We start from the raw sequence: 14,707 nt of genomic DNA on the forward strand, positions 1-14,707 counted from the left end.
ATGAGCTGCTGCCTTTCCAGGACAGGGCTGCAGCTCTGTGGACATGAACAGAGCAGGCTTCATCCCACCCCTAAACCACATTCCTGCCTCCCCTTTCCAGGCCCCTCGTGCTTGCAGACTTGCTCAGCCAACAGCCAGACTTGTTTCTGCTGTTCTGCACAGCAAGGACCCTGCTCAGGCATGGGGAGTGTTGCATAAACTTTATTAACTTTATAAATTCCAATGTTGCTGTTGGCTCAGTCCCACTGGACACCTGCAAAGGGCCAAAATGGGCTTGTCAGGAGGAATTCTAAAGCTCTGCCAGCTGCCTTTCACCCACAGCCTGTCTGCTCCTGCCACCAGTGCCCAATTTTGGTAGGGCTCCAAAAGCCCTGCTCAGGCTGCCCCTGCCTGCACCAGCCTGGAGACTTGGCATTGCTCCAATTCCTGCTTTTCCACGTGTTCTTCCACTGCTGCCAATGACAGTCCGGCCTCTGGGAGTGTTCATGGAGCAACAGGGACTTGGCTGGAGCAAACCCTGCCCTGGCTTGGGAGGGACCAGAGGTTCAAGGTCCCCCTGTAATGCCATATCCTGGGGTTAGGGGGGAGCTGGGGGTGGTGGGAGTATCTCTTGGCTTGCCCAAGGTGGGATAAAGAGCAAAGCAGGGTGGTGCAAGGGTTTTGCCTTTGCTGTCTGCACCTGGGATATTCAATATTAGAACACAGACATTCATTTTTCTTGGAATAACCACACGATGGTGGAGTGAGACAAGGATCCAGAGTGGAGCAGCCAGTCAGGAGCTGACTGTGTGGAGTCCTTGGGGAATGTGGGACTGCTGCCTGGGAAGGGGGTGGCAGAGGCACGCAGGGGAACTTGGGTGAATAGAGTCCAAAGGGACACAAGAATGATTTTATCTGTGGTTGCAAGAGTGGGACTGGTTGCAAATCAGTGCTTCCCTGAACCTACCCTTGGTGGGTTCCTTGAACCCATCCCTGGAAGTGTTCACATCCAGGTTGGACAGGGCTTGGAGCATCCTGCTCTAGTGGAAGATGTCCCTGTCCATGCCAGGGGGGGCTGGAGCAAGATGAGCTTTAGGGCCCTTCCAACACAAGCCATTCCATGATTCCTGAGAGGGAGTGGAGCAGGGTGCTGAGGGAGGAGCATCCAGCTCTGACAGGACTCCTGTGGGTGGATGCACACACATTTATTGATAAATACACCGAACACACACTACGAGATAAATCAAGCAGAGCCACAACTGAACATGAACTGCAAACTTTCACGTTTGTGTGGGGAGCAGCAGGGACCTCCCACCCTATTGAGTGAAGGAAGATGTAAACTTTGATTGATGCCTCCATGGGGCTTCTCCAAATTTCCACAGTCAAGCACTGGCAACGAGTTCTCCACAACTTGTTGTTTCCTCCCTTGGCCACCTCCCTGCACCCTGACTGTGAGGGACCACAGGCTGTTTTCTGGGGAATGTGCTTTCCTTGTAGCCCTGTCATGGGGCAAACCAGAAGGAAGGAACTTCTTGGCAAGAGCTGGCCTGGAGGGGCTTGTGTGGGAAGGATGGTGGGAAGGGGTCCCTCAGGAGAGGGAGCTGAGCAGCCTCCTGTAGATGAAGCCCAGCTTCTCCCGCAGGGCCAGGAAGGTGGGACGCTCCTCCGTGTTGCCGCTCCAGCACTCCAGCATGATGCTGTAGATCTCGGGGGGGCAGGGGCTGGGCCGGGGGAGGCGGTAGCCCCTGGTGATTTGCCGTACGGTTTCTTGGTTTGTCATTCCTGCAAGGAAGGAGAAGATGGCCCTGACTGTGATGTTCCCAAAGGATGCCCTGAAGGTACACCTGCAGTGGCCAAGATGTCACTGGTGCTGCTGTGAAATGGTGCCTCTCTGCCAGAGGGGAGCTAGAAAAGAGGATCTGGGAGATCCAGACCAACTTACTGCCCCTAGCACCCACTCTGCAACCACTGAATAGCCCTTTAAGCCAACCCCTAAGTGTACAATAAGCTGCTCGTGCTCCAGGAGCTGCTTCCATATCCCTTAGGAAAGGGGCACTATAACAATCCGTGACCCTCTGGCTTTTGGGGGCCACGGGCAAGCTGCCCAGCAGTGGATGGAGGGCACAGGAGTGGGGCAGCAGCCCTACCTTCATATGGGATCTGTCCATAGGTGAAGACTTCGTAGAGCAGAATCCCATAGGACCAGACGTCGGACTTGAGGGAGTAGGTGCGGTAGTTGGCTGCCTCCGGAGCCGTCCACTTCACCGGGATTTTAGTGCTGCTGCTGGTGGAATAAATGTCATCCTGAAAAGCAATGGGAGACAGGACATGAGGGATGGGCTGAACAGCACAGACAAGGCTTTTGGGGATGGCAGGGAATGCCTCCATCATGGGACAGCTTTATGAGCTCGAGTGGTGGGAGGGAGGGACCACAGCATCCCCTGAACTGACCTTGAGGAGCCGGGCAAGTCCAAAATCAGCGATTTTGCAGGTGAGTTCTTCTCCAACCAGGATGTTTCTGGCTGCCAGATCCCGGTGGACAATGTGCTTCTCCTCCAGGTACCTCATCCCATCCGCCACTTGGCAGGCAATGTTGAGCAGGTGGGAGGTGCCCAGGGACTTCCCTTCAGGACCTGTTAATCCAGACAATCACTGGGGGCAATCTACCAACATTTATTTTGGGTGTTCTGGTTTGGAAGGAGACCCTGTGCTGGCAGTGTGGGACATGGGGAACATGTAAAACCTCAAATTTGTGCTCCTGCCTAACTATCCTGGTTGTTCTGTGTGGGAAGATCATCACAGCCATGTGCTCCTTGGGCATGGGACGGAGGTGAGCTCTGAAGAGCACCAAGGTCACAGATACCCGTGGCTTGTTGAAAGCCAAAGGTGACCTTCTGCCATTCAAATCTCCCTGCAGGCCTCTCAGCCTGTTGCAGCTGTGAGCTCCAGCTCCTCAGGCACTGAATGCTGCTGGAGCCCCAACCAGAAACAAGGTCAGTGTGGGTGGGAGGGGGAGTACCCTGTAGAAAAACAGGTCTTGGTGGGAGCGGTTTGTTTTGTTTCCTTTCAAGATTGATTGTGCTGGGTCAGGAAAAGAAAGGCCAAGAAAATTAAAGTGGGTGATGAGTGGTCCATGGCACGTTATGAGCTCTGCACACGCACAAACCCATGGGGAGGTTTGGCTGCTTCATTCCTAAAGAAGGTGGAGTTGCCCAAGCACAGCAGGGGGATTCTGTGCACTGGTGGGAGCTGGCAGACCATGGGTAGGTGGAGGAGGGATGAAGGTCCCTACCAAGGGGCTTGGGCTCCCAAGGGTTGATACAGAGCCAGCCCACATGGACACCTAAAGGATCATGCCAGACTTTGTGATCCCAAGACCATCTCCACTAACTGCCCATGGATTGTTCTGCGTTAGCCCTGATCAAACAGGACAGAAACCAGGCTGGCACTCTCTTAGGGTCCCCATTCAGATTCATAGGGCTGCTCTGAGGCCCAGGAAGCAGTGACCCAGGATCCCCCATCCCGTGGGGCCAGCACAGCACTCACTGTTGAGGTAGCTGTGGAGGTTGCCTTTGCGCATGAGCTCGGTGATGATGTACACGGGCTCCTCCAGGGAGCACACGGCATGCAGCTGGATCAGCTTCTCATGCCTCAGGCGCTTCAGGTTCTGAATCTCCTTGGTGAAGTCTTCTGCTTTCATGTCAGCTGTGGGAGAAAGCCAGCACAGCCCTTGTGAGACACTTTCTCATGTGTCATTGGGACTTCAGTGCCTCCAGCTGGGATGAGGACCTTTTTTACCTCCTCACAGCCCATCCCTGCTCTCAAAGCTCAGGTCTGCACAACCTGTGTCTCAGAGACACATAGATATTTTCCATGGGGCTTTGGATCCTGTTTCCAGGATCATAGTCCAAACAGGACTTGATTTATCACAAACCCGTTGGATTTGATGTGATGTCACTTGTCACACACCCACTGGCTGAAGCCATTTTATAGGAATGCAGCCCAAGCACAGAAATATTCCAGTGGCTCCTCACCAGGTGCTACTGCAGTTTGCCTGATAAAACAGTCACAGTGGCCAAGAGGGTGAGGAAATAAAGGAGGGTCAATGATAATGGCAGTGAATGAGAGACTCAGCTGGCTGCTGTTAACATCTGATTCCCCACGTACCTTTAATGATTTTGATGGCCACTGGCACCGTGTTCCTCCACAGCCCTTCCCACACCTCTCCAAAGTAGCCCTCTCCCAGCTTCCTCCGCAGGGTGAACTCCCAGCGCGGGCGCTCCCAGCCGTCCCTCTCGGGAGGAGTCTGCCAGATGGACATGGAATGGCACACTCGGACCAGCCAGCCAGGAAGGACCTGCTGGTGGAGCCTGCACCAGCCCTTGGTGCCCACAGAGGAGCAGGACCTGCTGCTCCACCAGCCAGGGGCTGAGCCTGAGCACTGCCCTTCCCTCAATGCTCACTGCAGACACAAAACACACGGGGCATCCTCTGCATGAGCCCTGCTGGGACCCCAAGTGTGCAAGGAGGAGAGTTTGGAGACCACATGAAATACCAGGAGTTCAAGTCATAATTCACTCCTTATCAGACCTCCAAAGTGGCTTTTCTCCATCTCCACCAATAAATAAAAATCAGTGAATTCATATTATTGCATATTATGGCTGATTCAGACTTTAGCTCATTAAGCATTTCTTTTATCCCACACCTTTCAATTTCACTCTTGGATTATTCGCGTAGTTAATTGCTATTTCCAAGACATAATCAGTGGATGGAACTCTAATCAGGAAATGAGTTGGCAATTTGGGATTAATACTGTAATTAGACTTGTGAGTGCTCCACTAATTGGTATGAAAACTTCATAAAAGCCATGTGTTTTGTCTTATATTCTCAGGAAAAAATGGCAAGCACAGGTATTTCGAGATTCCGTATTGAAGGGGATGGCAGCAGCTTGGTTTCCAGTCTTTGAGATGGACAACATATTTCAGAAAATTCTGTGCCTTTTGTCTGGTCAAAAATACCAGCTATATATAATGTAAATTTATGTATATAGATAATATATATAATTATATATATATAATTATATATAAATATATTTATAATATCAATGCCATGCTGAGCCTTGACTAGGCTGCTCAAAGGTGATGCTGGCAGCTATACTAATGGCGGGCTTTAAATTTAGTTTAATAAAGCTCAAAACCCAAACGGACAGACGGATCACTTCTAATTATTTATCTAATCTAATCTAATTAATTATTTCTAGTTTCCCTCGTTTCCCTGTCCTTTTTCCCATCCCAGGCTGAGCGGTGCTGGTGTACGCACCGCAGGGCTGCAGGGCTGCAGCAGGGGGCTCTGGATGACCTTCCAGTTCTCCGTGTAGAAGGCGAGGAGCTCCTCCATGCTGGGAAAGGGGTGTCCCCTCTGGATGTAGAGGCTGCCCCTGGGGCTCTTGCAGATTCGGAAGTGGCTGACCTTGGCGTGGTTGCGCACTGTGGGGAAGCCCAGGTCGGGGAAAATTCACCTCGTGTAAAGATCAGGCCCTCCCCACCTCCCTGCTGACTCCACCCTCTCTCCTTTAAAGATTACGAGTCTTTTAATAAAGATAAAGGAACACAACTCTCCCCTGGACTGCTTCACCCCACTGCCCACCTCCCTTCTGATCCCACCTCCTGCCCCAGAGGACTCCTGGCCATTGTGACCCAGCCTCCTTTGGACCACGGAGGTGATGCTTTGCTATCAGGGATAATTGATAAGCCTTATTGACAGGCATAATTCCAGCATAGACTGCTCAGAGAACAGTGGAGCTGCTCAAAGAGGATAAACCAGGGACTGTGACTCCAATAACTCGGTGACTGATGGTGGGATGCAGAGTTTGCCATGACTTTCCTAGGATTATTTTTATGAGGATAAAACCAGATCATATTGGCACTGCCTTATCCAAAACCCCCTGAATTCAGATTCCAGTATGTAGGAGCAGCCCAGGCTCTGGTAATCTGGAGTGGCAGCATATTTTTAAACAACCTTTAGATGACAAAAGCTGCTGGAATGAAATCCTGAGAGTTAGTGCCACAAAACTATTATTAAACTGCAGTGAAATGTTTATGGCTTTCATACCCCAGACAGGAGCCATGCACTTTCCTTTGCCACAGTGATTCAACAATCCATCCCTGCTCTGTAAACTTTCCCCTTGGACTCAGAAAGCAGCCCATTCCCTTCAACAAGGTGCTGAAAAGTGCATTGAATTTATTCCCATTTCTCACCCCATGTTAAGCAAGCCAGGAGCTGCCCCTAAGGAACAGGCTGCTTCCTTTCCCTGTGCTAATTTTATCTGGATAATTGCCACAAGGTCACCTGAGAGAGAGTATTCGCCCTTGCTGCTCTCGCTGTCCCGGACGAGGAAGGAGCCGTGCTGGTTGGGAGGAGAGAGGAGGAGCTGCTCCGCTTCGTTTCGGCTGATCTTGCTGAAGTACCAGCTGGGGAGCAGAGCAGAGGGGTCAGGGCAGGGCAAGGGGATGCTGCACACATGGGTCTGCACCCATTTCAGAGGATTCTGCACCCTCTGAGCTGGGGAGAGGGAGCAGCTGCTGGGATCCTAGTGTTTGCTCTTCCCTACAGCCACCAAAAGCAGCACACTGGCTAGTCTATGTCTCAAAACCTACAGATGTGGCTGTCTGCACCAGGGCTGTTCCACTGGGTGGGCTTTACAGGCACTTGCTGCTGTTTATTGCAGCTCACTGCCTACAGATCATTTTACAGAATCCCGGAATGGTTTGGGTTGGGAGGGACCCCAAAAGTCATTTCATTCAACCCCTCCTGCTATGGGCAGGGATGCCTTTCACTAGCCCAGGCTGCTCAAAGCCCCATCCAGCCTGGTACTGAACACTGCCAGGGATGGGGCATTTCCTCCACCAGTGTCTGGACACTGCTCTATCAAGCTGTCCAGGTCTCAGCTCCATCCCAAACCCATGAGGTTTGTCCTCTTGGGCTGACAGCCTGTGGTAAATAAAGCACCAAGCAGCTGGTGCTGTGTGGAAGGTGCTCTGGTGAGGCTGTCCCCGTGTCCTGCCATGAGAGCAGCATCTGCAGGCACAGGATCCCTTTGCACTTCTTGACCTGCGGCTCATGGGCAGGACCGGCTCTGAGCCCATGAGCAAATGGCATCCATGAAAACATCTCTGGCAATTGCCTTTTGCTGCTCCAGCCATGCCAGTGCTGCTTGGGGACTTCACAGCACCAAGCAGGGGGGAAGACCCAGCCAAAGCCTTTTTCTGTGTCACATCACTGAGATTCATCACTGAATTCCCGTAAGGAAAGGCAGCTTGGCTGGCTGGGTCCCGACACAGCGGGGTGCACAGGAAGACGCAGCTCCATCAGCCTAAGGCCACCAGGACGTGAGAAGCCAAAAGTTTCGTCATTAGCTGGGATCACCGGCGTCTGAGAAGCCGCGCAGGAAATTATACGTGATGGGGTGAAGAAATTAGCACCCAGCTCCGACCTGCGGCTCCGCGGAGTCTGTGCGCTCACGGCTCGCTCCGGCTGGGCAGCCGGGCACGATCCTGCTGCCTGCACCCCCACGCCGGGGAATCGCCCTGGTCCCTGTCCTCAGCATGTGGAACAGCTGGGGAACAGCTGCTCACGGCTGGTGCTCACACAGGTACACACAGGTGTACACACACAGGTACACACAGGTGTACACACACAGGTACACACAGGTGTACACACATGTACACACACACAGGTACACACACAGGTACACACAGCTGTACACACACAGGTACACACAGGTGTACACACATGTACACACACACAGGTACACACACAGGTACACACAGGTGTACACACACAGGTACACACACGTACACACACGTACACACACACAGGTACACACACAGGTACACACACACAGGTACACACACAGATGTACACACACCTGTGTGTGTCCTACACTCTGCTGTAACCTGTCCCATGCCATGAGAATAAGGCAGGGATCCAAGCCCACGGTCTGCACCGCTGTGGTCCCAGCACAGCCCAACTGGACTGGATTTGCCTTCCTCAAAGCACACGCAGGGAGGGTCTCTCCCATCCGACCTGCACACTGGGGACCCTTCTGGGGCTTCTCCCGCTCCTCTCTTTACCCCACTCAGCACAGGGCGAGCACGGAGGGCTCTCCAGGGTGTCCCTCCCGGCCCAGCCCCGCGCTGCCCGCTCTCGGTGTGACTCAGGGCCGGGCACAGGGAACAGATGTGTCTCGGGGCGCTTTGCCCGGCGTGTCGGGACCAGGCTGCTTTATGCAACGAGGAGCCTGGGCTTTCCCCAGCTGCCAGAGGGCTGAGACATGCCCCGAGCTCTGTCGGCTGGGAGAGACACCGGCCGGGAGGAAGCCCCCGGCCCTGGATAAGCCGGATGGCTGCAGAAGCAACAGAGCTCTGGGCTTCCTGGCAGGTACCAACCCAAAATGCCTCATCCCGTGCTCCCAAGCCCTTTGGAGCAGGCAGGGCTCAGGTACCAGGTCCCCAGCTCCCTCCCTTGCTCCCGGCTCCCCTTTAACAAGAAGGAAAGCAGCCGGAACGAGCAGGAGCCTTTGCAATCCTGCCCACCAGCACCCCGCACCGCTGCCCGGAGCGGTCCCATCCCGTGCCCGGTGATGCAGCCGGGAAGGGGCACCCGCACCTCTCCCCAAATCTCGCTTCCTCTGCCGAACACCACCCCGCTGCCACGGGCTGTCGGAGCCGCAGCGGCTGCAGGGCAGGGATGCCCAGGGGAGGGCGGATCACGCTCGGTCCCAGCTCCGCGGACGGCCAAAGCAGGGGACGAGGATGTGGCGCTCCCCGCGCTGTGGAGGGCGAGCGCTGCCTTTCCCCGGGCGGGGATGTGCTACCCTAGCCCAGCCTCCATCCCCCCGTGGCTCCAGGGGATACTCACGGGCGGCGAGCCGAGGTGCCCTGGCTGAGGTTGGCCACGTAGGCGGCAGGGACGTAGCCCATGGCCGGCTCCCCCAGCAGCCGCCGGGCCAGGACATACTCGCCCTCTTCTCTGAGGACGCGCAGTTTGTCCCCTGCGCTTATGCTCAGCTCCTCTGCGCTGCGGGCTGTGAAAGCGTACAAAGCGATACAGAGAGACGACTTGGGGATGAAGGAAATGGAAGTCGCCTCCGAGTTCAGCGAAACGGAATCAGAGCCAAGATACCCCAGCGAGCAGCTCTCGGTGACGGAGCGGGGACGGAGCTTGTTCCAGAAGGATGTCAGGAAGGTCAGGCGCTTCCTGACGAACTGCTCCATGCCGGCTGATGCGGTGGGTGCGGTGGGCTATGGCACCGCGCTGGGGACGGCCGGGGGCACGGGGGATGCGGGGCTGCTGCCGCCGGCCGGGAGGCTCATCCTGCCTTACCCGCACGCGTCTGGGAGCTCGCCGGCCCTTCCCGGCCAACTTCCTATTTCTGAAAGTGAAACTGGTTCGTCTGGTGAGACGAGTCTGCAGGCGGGACGAGTCTGCAGGCAGGAGTCCCACGCTCAGACCCACGGGCACATCTGGGAGACAGGCACAGCTGGAGCCGGGCTTGCTGCTCTCGAAGAAGGAGAGCGGCTGTTGTTTTATTTAATCATTATTTTAAAGTGTGCTCTTTGCTTCTTACCAGAGCACCATAAACGCAGCTCTCTGTTCTTCAAGCAGCTCTTGTCACAAGTGGCTGACTCCAGTTAATAGTTTTCATCTCACTTGTGTGGGAGGATATTTTTTTTTTTCCATAAGACAATAATTGCATCCACAAATGTGGGAGAGTTAAAACAGAATCAAGGAAATAACCTTAGAATAGATCTGAAGTGTTTGGATATTTCCTGGGTGGACATTGTGGGGTTTATAACACAAGATCCTTTCTTCCTTCAGTCTACAATGACCTCCCAGAGTTCCTCACTAAGGCATTTGCCTCCTCACACTAATTCCCCGTTGCAGAGGATTGCTAGATTCACATCCCAGATCCACCAGGATCTGCTGCTCACTCAGCTTCCACCAGAGATGGGTCCCCCTCAGAATCAGATCTTTTCCTGATTCAGAGCCTGAGTCAGCCCCAGGTGTTTGCATGGCATCCACAGCCAAGCCCTGGGATGCAGCCCCCAGCTCCCACTGTGTCAGCACAGCCACACTTCCCCAGTCCTGGTCACACTCACACACTGACAGGCTCCAACCCCCCTCCCAAATCCCACAGCCATCAGCCAGAGGACAGAGATTACCGCCTCACATCTTCCATGTGCACTTTAAGCCACCTGAAGACCACTGTTCTGGTGAGAAACCCCAACTCCAACCCCCCAGCCCACCTGGACTTTGTCATTTAACTGTTCTATCTAATTAGTGGGAGTTTTGTGCCTGGCAACTCTAATCCTAAAGCCCATTATTTTGATTCTCCTCTGCTTGTAGTTCGTCTGTGTAGCTCATTTTGGGTATGTGGTTGGGATTTGAAAGAGACTGCTTAAAAAGAAAAAGAAAAATTAATTGTAGGAGTCTGGGCTGCTCAGCTGCAACCGTGTGGGGTATGAGGAACAAGCTGGACCCACCCTTGGGTCAACAGCTCTAGACATGCTGTGTCCTGTATCCTGGGTGTCCCATGATGGCCAAAAAAAATTGCAAAAGGATTTCCCTGTCTGGGTTTTGGGCTCAGCAATTTCCTCACCCTCTCCCAGGCAGAGATGCTCAGGGCAGAGGGCAGGAGTACAGAGCACTCCTCAGCGTGCCCTATGCATTCCTGAACTGATGAGAACAGGGAACAAAGAGAGTCTTTAATAAAATATTCTGCTCCCTCCTTACCCAAGTAGCACCTGAATGTATGGGTAAGTCCCCCAAGGTCTTCCCTCTGCCCAGCTCACAGCCTCACCTGCAGTGCTACACAGGGATGTGCAAAGTCTCCAAGCATTCTTCACACTTTGTAATGTCTCTGTGCATTCTTCACACTTTGTAATGTCTCTGTGCATTTTTCTCACTTCAGTGTGAGAAAGGGAACTGACGAAGGAGCACAAAAGGGTTTGCAAACCAAAGGGAAGGGACACCCCCTCTGCTGTCCTTCTGCAGCCCTTGTGACAAGTGTGCTCCTCACGTCACACTCCATCAGGAGCAAAAGAAGCTGCCTGGTTATGCCTTTAAAAAATATCAGATCCAGCACAGAACATTTGTGCCTCACTGTTTTGAATGAGGCCTTACTGAACTTCTGGTCTGCAAAAGGAGACTGAACTGATTTACCTTTACTGACCTTTGCCAGATTAGATTCTCCAGTGGTACCAGCGATAGACGAGTGCAGCTGATTTCTAACACGCAGGGCTTTGGATCTTGATTTGCACCTAAATGAAAGAGTACTTCCAAATGACAAACATCCCTGAGGACTAAATACTGCCTCTGAGCTGAGCCTACCAGACATGCAGAGCACACACTCATCCCTGCAAACCTCTGTCTGCACAGGTCACACACACACAGCTCAGCCCCATGACAGGAAAGAGGTGATAAAACACAACCTTTTTCTAATATTTTTTTATTATTATTATTATTATTATTTTCCTATTCAGTTCCAGGAGCATCCCTGCTGCTTTGAATCCCTTTTGGTACTATAAAACACCTAAAAAATAATGAAGAAAAAGCATGTTCATAGAAGTTTCTGGTCCTTGTGCTGTGGGAAAGAAAGTGTGAGGATGCAGGAAAAGTGATAAAGATAAGGAAGGCACAGGTATCAAAGGGATCAAGTATTTTCTCTTCAGTCCCTGTGACCAGCTTACAAGGATGAATTAAAAACCAATCTGCTCACAGATTTGGGGTTGTGGTGGGTACACAGGGACTTCAGCTCTAGCACCAGTAAAGAGCACCCCCAAAGAGCACCGAAACCAGCAGACCTGAGCAGCAGAGCTGCCTGCACAGCCCTGGTTTGGCTGCACCAGGGAGCCACAAACACAAACAGCACTTTGCATCCACCCGCGTGTCAAACACCACAGCGTGGCCTCCCAGCCTAATTGACAGAAACCAGCAGCTCCCCTCCACTAATGAGAGTGCCCATTACGCCTAATTAGCTGAGGTTCTGTTCCAGGTCCTGTTACGTTTACACTCAAAATACATCTTCCAGCAAAGAGCCCTTTTGGAGGGAAAAAAAAAAGGAAGAAGAGCATAATTCCAATTAAGCCCCTAAAGAGGCAGGAAGCTGGGTAATGCAGGTCATGCTGAGGAAAATGGTTTTGAGGAATGGTAGGTGACTCTGGGGTCATGGGATGTGCCACTTGTCACCAATGACTGGCAAAGCACAGCTGGAGATCAAGGGTGGCCATGCCATGCCCGGCACCCCATGCTGAAACACCCAACCCTGAGGTTCCACTTGCTCTTTTTGATGGCATCAGAAGATGGCTGGGGTTTCTTCTGGGCTTCATGTTCCTTTATTCTTTTTCTTTACTGATTTCCCCAGATGTTTCCTGGCAGCACAGTGCATTTGAGACAGGTTTAGTCTCTTAATGAATTGTTTCGGATGGGTGTCCACGGGTCAGCTCAGACAAGGGTTGGTCGGTGATGACAGCAGTGCATGGAAAGAGGAGCAAAGCACAACAGTGGCATTAAAGCAGCTTCAATTTGTCTCTATTTCCTGGATGCTGAGGAAGGAAGAGGCACCTTGGCAGACTCTGGGCTGTCACCACCAAGGGCAGAGCCCATCCTCGGGAGGCTGACAAGGGCAGGAAGGGTCCAGGGGCGGAGAGGCTCGTAGACAGTCAGTGCAGAGGGTTCAATACAGGAAAACTACAGTGGTCCTGGCACAGGGAGTGGTGCAGGAGGTGTGAGAGCAGGCACAGCATCGTGGGGGTCTCATGGTGGCTCTCTGAGCCCTGTTGGGGTGGGTTGGACTGGCTGCTGGAGAGCACGAGTGCAGGTCACAGGGCACCTGAAATGGCACAAGAAAGCAGAAAAGCTCTGTAGGAGCAGCTGGAGGCAGAGTGAGCTGTTTGTACAGTGCCTGGCATGTCTGGGGCAGGAAAACCTTTAAACCCACAGTAACACTTTTCAGGGATCCTGTAAACCCAGGCCCCATCAAGGATCTGAAACAATGGCAAAGAAAAGCCAATTCATATATCACTCTGCACTCTGTCACATTTCTGAAGCAGAGTCACTGGGTGGAAATTGTGTAAAGACCAAAACACCAAATCATGCTGATAAACAGCCTGGCCAGCCCCCAGGCTTTCCCTTTCTGCTTTTTGGTGTGTTCATCAGCACAGACCAGCCTTCACTTGCCCCATCCTTCAATCTAACTTCCAGAGAATGAATGTTCCTCCTAGTACTGACTGCCTGGCAGAGCTGCACTTCTCGAAACTCCTCTGCTCCTGCCCCTGAAGTAATCATTTACAACACATAAAACCCATTCACACCTTCTCCAGATTGGCAGGTGCCAGGGAGCTGTTCAGCCTCTCTGTCAAGGCTGCAGGGATCTCCAGGGGAAGCAGGAGAAGGGAGCTCAGGCTCTGTGCCCCATGCCCACGAACACCTGAACTTAAGTTCTGGCCAGGACTGTGTCACTGCTGAGAGTCCCGAGGCTGGCAGGGGCTGACAGGGACCTTACACAGGCACCTCACAGCTGTGCTGCCCTGGCTTGGGCTCAACAAACAGAGGACTGGTGCCTTCAGGAGTGAGGAGCACAGTGACTCAGATGGGGAAGGGGAAATCTCTGCCAGTTTGTAAGCAAATGATGGATTGCTCCATCTTCCCAGATGTCCTTGTTCCCCTGGGGAGGAACCAGTCCATCCACTCCATCACTGAGCTTTGTTATATCCCTCCCCACAAAGGTCCTTCCAAGGCTGTTGGATTTGGGGTTATGACATTAAATGCTGTTAGAATAAACCTACCCAGAGTGCCAGGAGAATAGGCCCAAGAGACCTCACCCAACCCACCTGGTCCATCCTATACTTATGTCTTTCCCCATCTTTGCCAAACCAGTTCTTAAAGGACCTCCAGGAATGGATCTGTCCCCAGACAGCCCATTCCAGTGAGTCACTAATCACTGCCAGCAGAAAGGAGTGTCTGACCTGCTGAGTTTAAGTCTATTACCTCATGTCCCATTCATCACCTCACTGCTCCACTCCTTCCTGCATGGGAACACTGCTGAGGTGCCCCCCACGCTGACCCTGTGGGGGCCCAGCCCACAACAAACACACTGACCTTCTCCAAGGAGGCAACATGGTCATCTTTTTCTCCATTTGTCCCCAGTCCTCTTGCCCTGTCCACGTGTGCTGGTGTTCCTGTGGTGCCACCTCAGCTGGCTCTCTAGTGCATTCACCTGGGGGTGAGAAAGCAGCAGCTCTGAGAGGAGTCTGCACCACTGCACAGATAATCTTTAACCTGTCCCAAACACAAGGAGTCTGCACCACTGCACAGATAATCTTTAACCTGTCCCAAATACAAGGAGTCTGCACCACTGCACAGATAATCTTTAACCTGTCCCAAATACAAGGAGTCTGCACCACTGCACAGATAATCTTTAACCTGTCCCAAACACAAGGAGTCTGCACCACTGCACAGATAATCTTTAACCTGTCCCAAATACAAGAAGAAAATGCTGGCTCAAGTTTTCTTTGCTGAGGTTCATGACTCCATGACAAGCATTGGGGCACCAGGTTTTACCTGTTTCCGTAGGGAAGTGACTGTCTTCTCCAGTTCAGCCACAAGGGACTCAAGATTCTCTCTGGAGGAAGAGCTTGGAGAAGGTGCTTCGTCTCTGGGGTCAGGG

General features: G+C 52.8%; 2 protein-coding genes across 2 annotated transcripts in view; both read right to left on the reverse strand.

The window, feature by feature from the left end:
- Nucleotides 1–1,120: 1,120 nt before the first annotated feature.
- Nucleotides 1,121–9,653, reverse strand: SRMS (src-related kinase lacking C-terminal regulatory tyrosine and N-terminal myristylation sites). The gene is made up of 8 exons (XM_058850756.1): nucleotides 8,899–9,653; nucleotides 6,328–6,449; nucleotides 5,299–5,465; nucleotides 4,147–4,285; nucleotides 3,526–3,684; nucleotides 2,431–2,612; nucleotides 2,127–2,283; nucleotides 1,121–1,761 (listed from the first exon to the last, which is right to left on the reverse strand). The coding sequence occupies exons 1-8, from the start codon at nucleotides 9,252–9,254 to the stop codon at nucleotides 1,568–1,570; spliced, it is 1,476 nt and encodes a 491-aa protein (XP_058706739.1). The 5' UTR covers nucleotides 9,255–9,653; the 3' UTR covers nucleotides 1,121–1,567.
- A 1,839-nt stretch (nucleotides 9,654–11,492) lies between these two features.
- The window catches only part of LOC131585063 (peroxidasin homolog), a 44,641-nt gene continuing 41,426 nt past the window's right edge, over nucleotides 11,493–14,707 (reverse strand). The window contains exons 21-23 of the mRNA XM_058850754.1: nucleotides 14,602–14,695; nucleotides 14,140–14,257; nucleotides 11,493–12,871 (exon numbers count right to left, since the gene is read on the reverse strand). Of these exons, the coding sequence (XP_058706737.1) occupies nucleotides 14,162–14,257; nucleotides 14,602–14,695 (190 nt within the window). The 3' untranslated portion in view covers nucleotides 11,493–12,871; nucleotides 14,140–14,161. The remainder of the gene's footprint in view (nucleotides 12,872–14,139; nucleotides 14,258–14,601; nucleotides 14,696–14,707) is intronic.

The sequence above is a fragment of the Poecile atricapillus genome, chromosome 15, assembly GCF_030490865.1.
Source record: "Poecile atricapillus isolate bPoeAtr1 chromosome 15, bPoeAtr1.hap1, whole genome shotgun sequence".
Lineage (NCBI taxonomy): Eukaryota > Metazoa > Chordata > Aves > Passeriformes > Paridae > Poecile > Poecile atricapillus.

Coding starts and splice junctions, on each gene's coding strand:
- SRMS (XM_058850756.1), bottom strand. CDS start 9,254: ATGGAGCAGTTCGTCAGGAAGCGCCTGACCTTCCTGACATCCTTCTGG. Junction 5,466..6,327: donor GGGCGAATACTCTCTCTCAG/GTGACCTTGTGG, acceptor GCTTCCCCACAG/TGCGCAACCACGCCAAGGTC. Junction 2,284..2,430: donor GACTTGCCCGGCTCCTCAAG/GTCAGTTCAGGG, acceptor ATTGCTTTTCAG/GATGACATTTATTCCACCAG.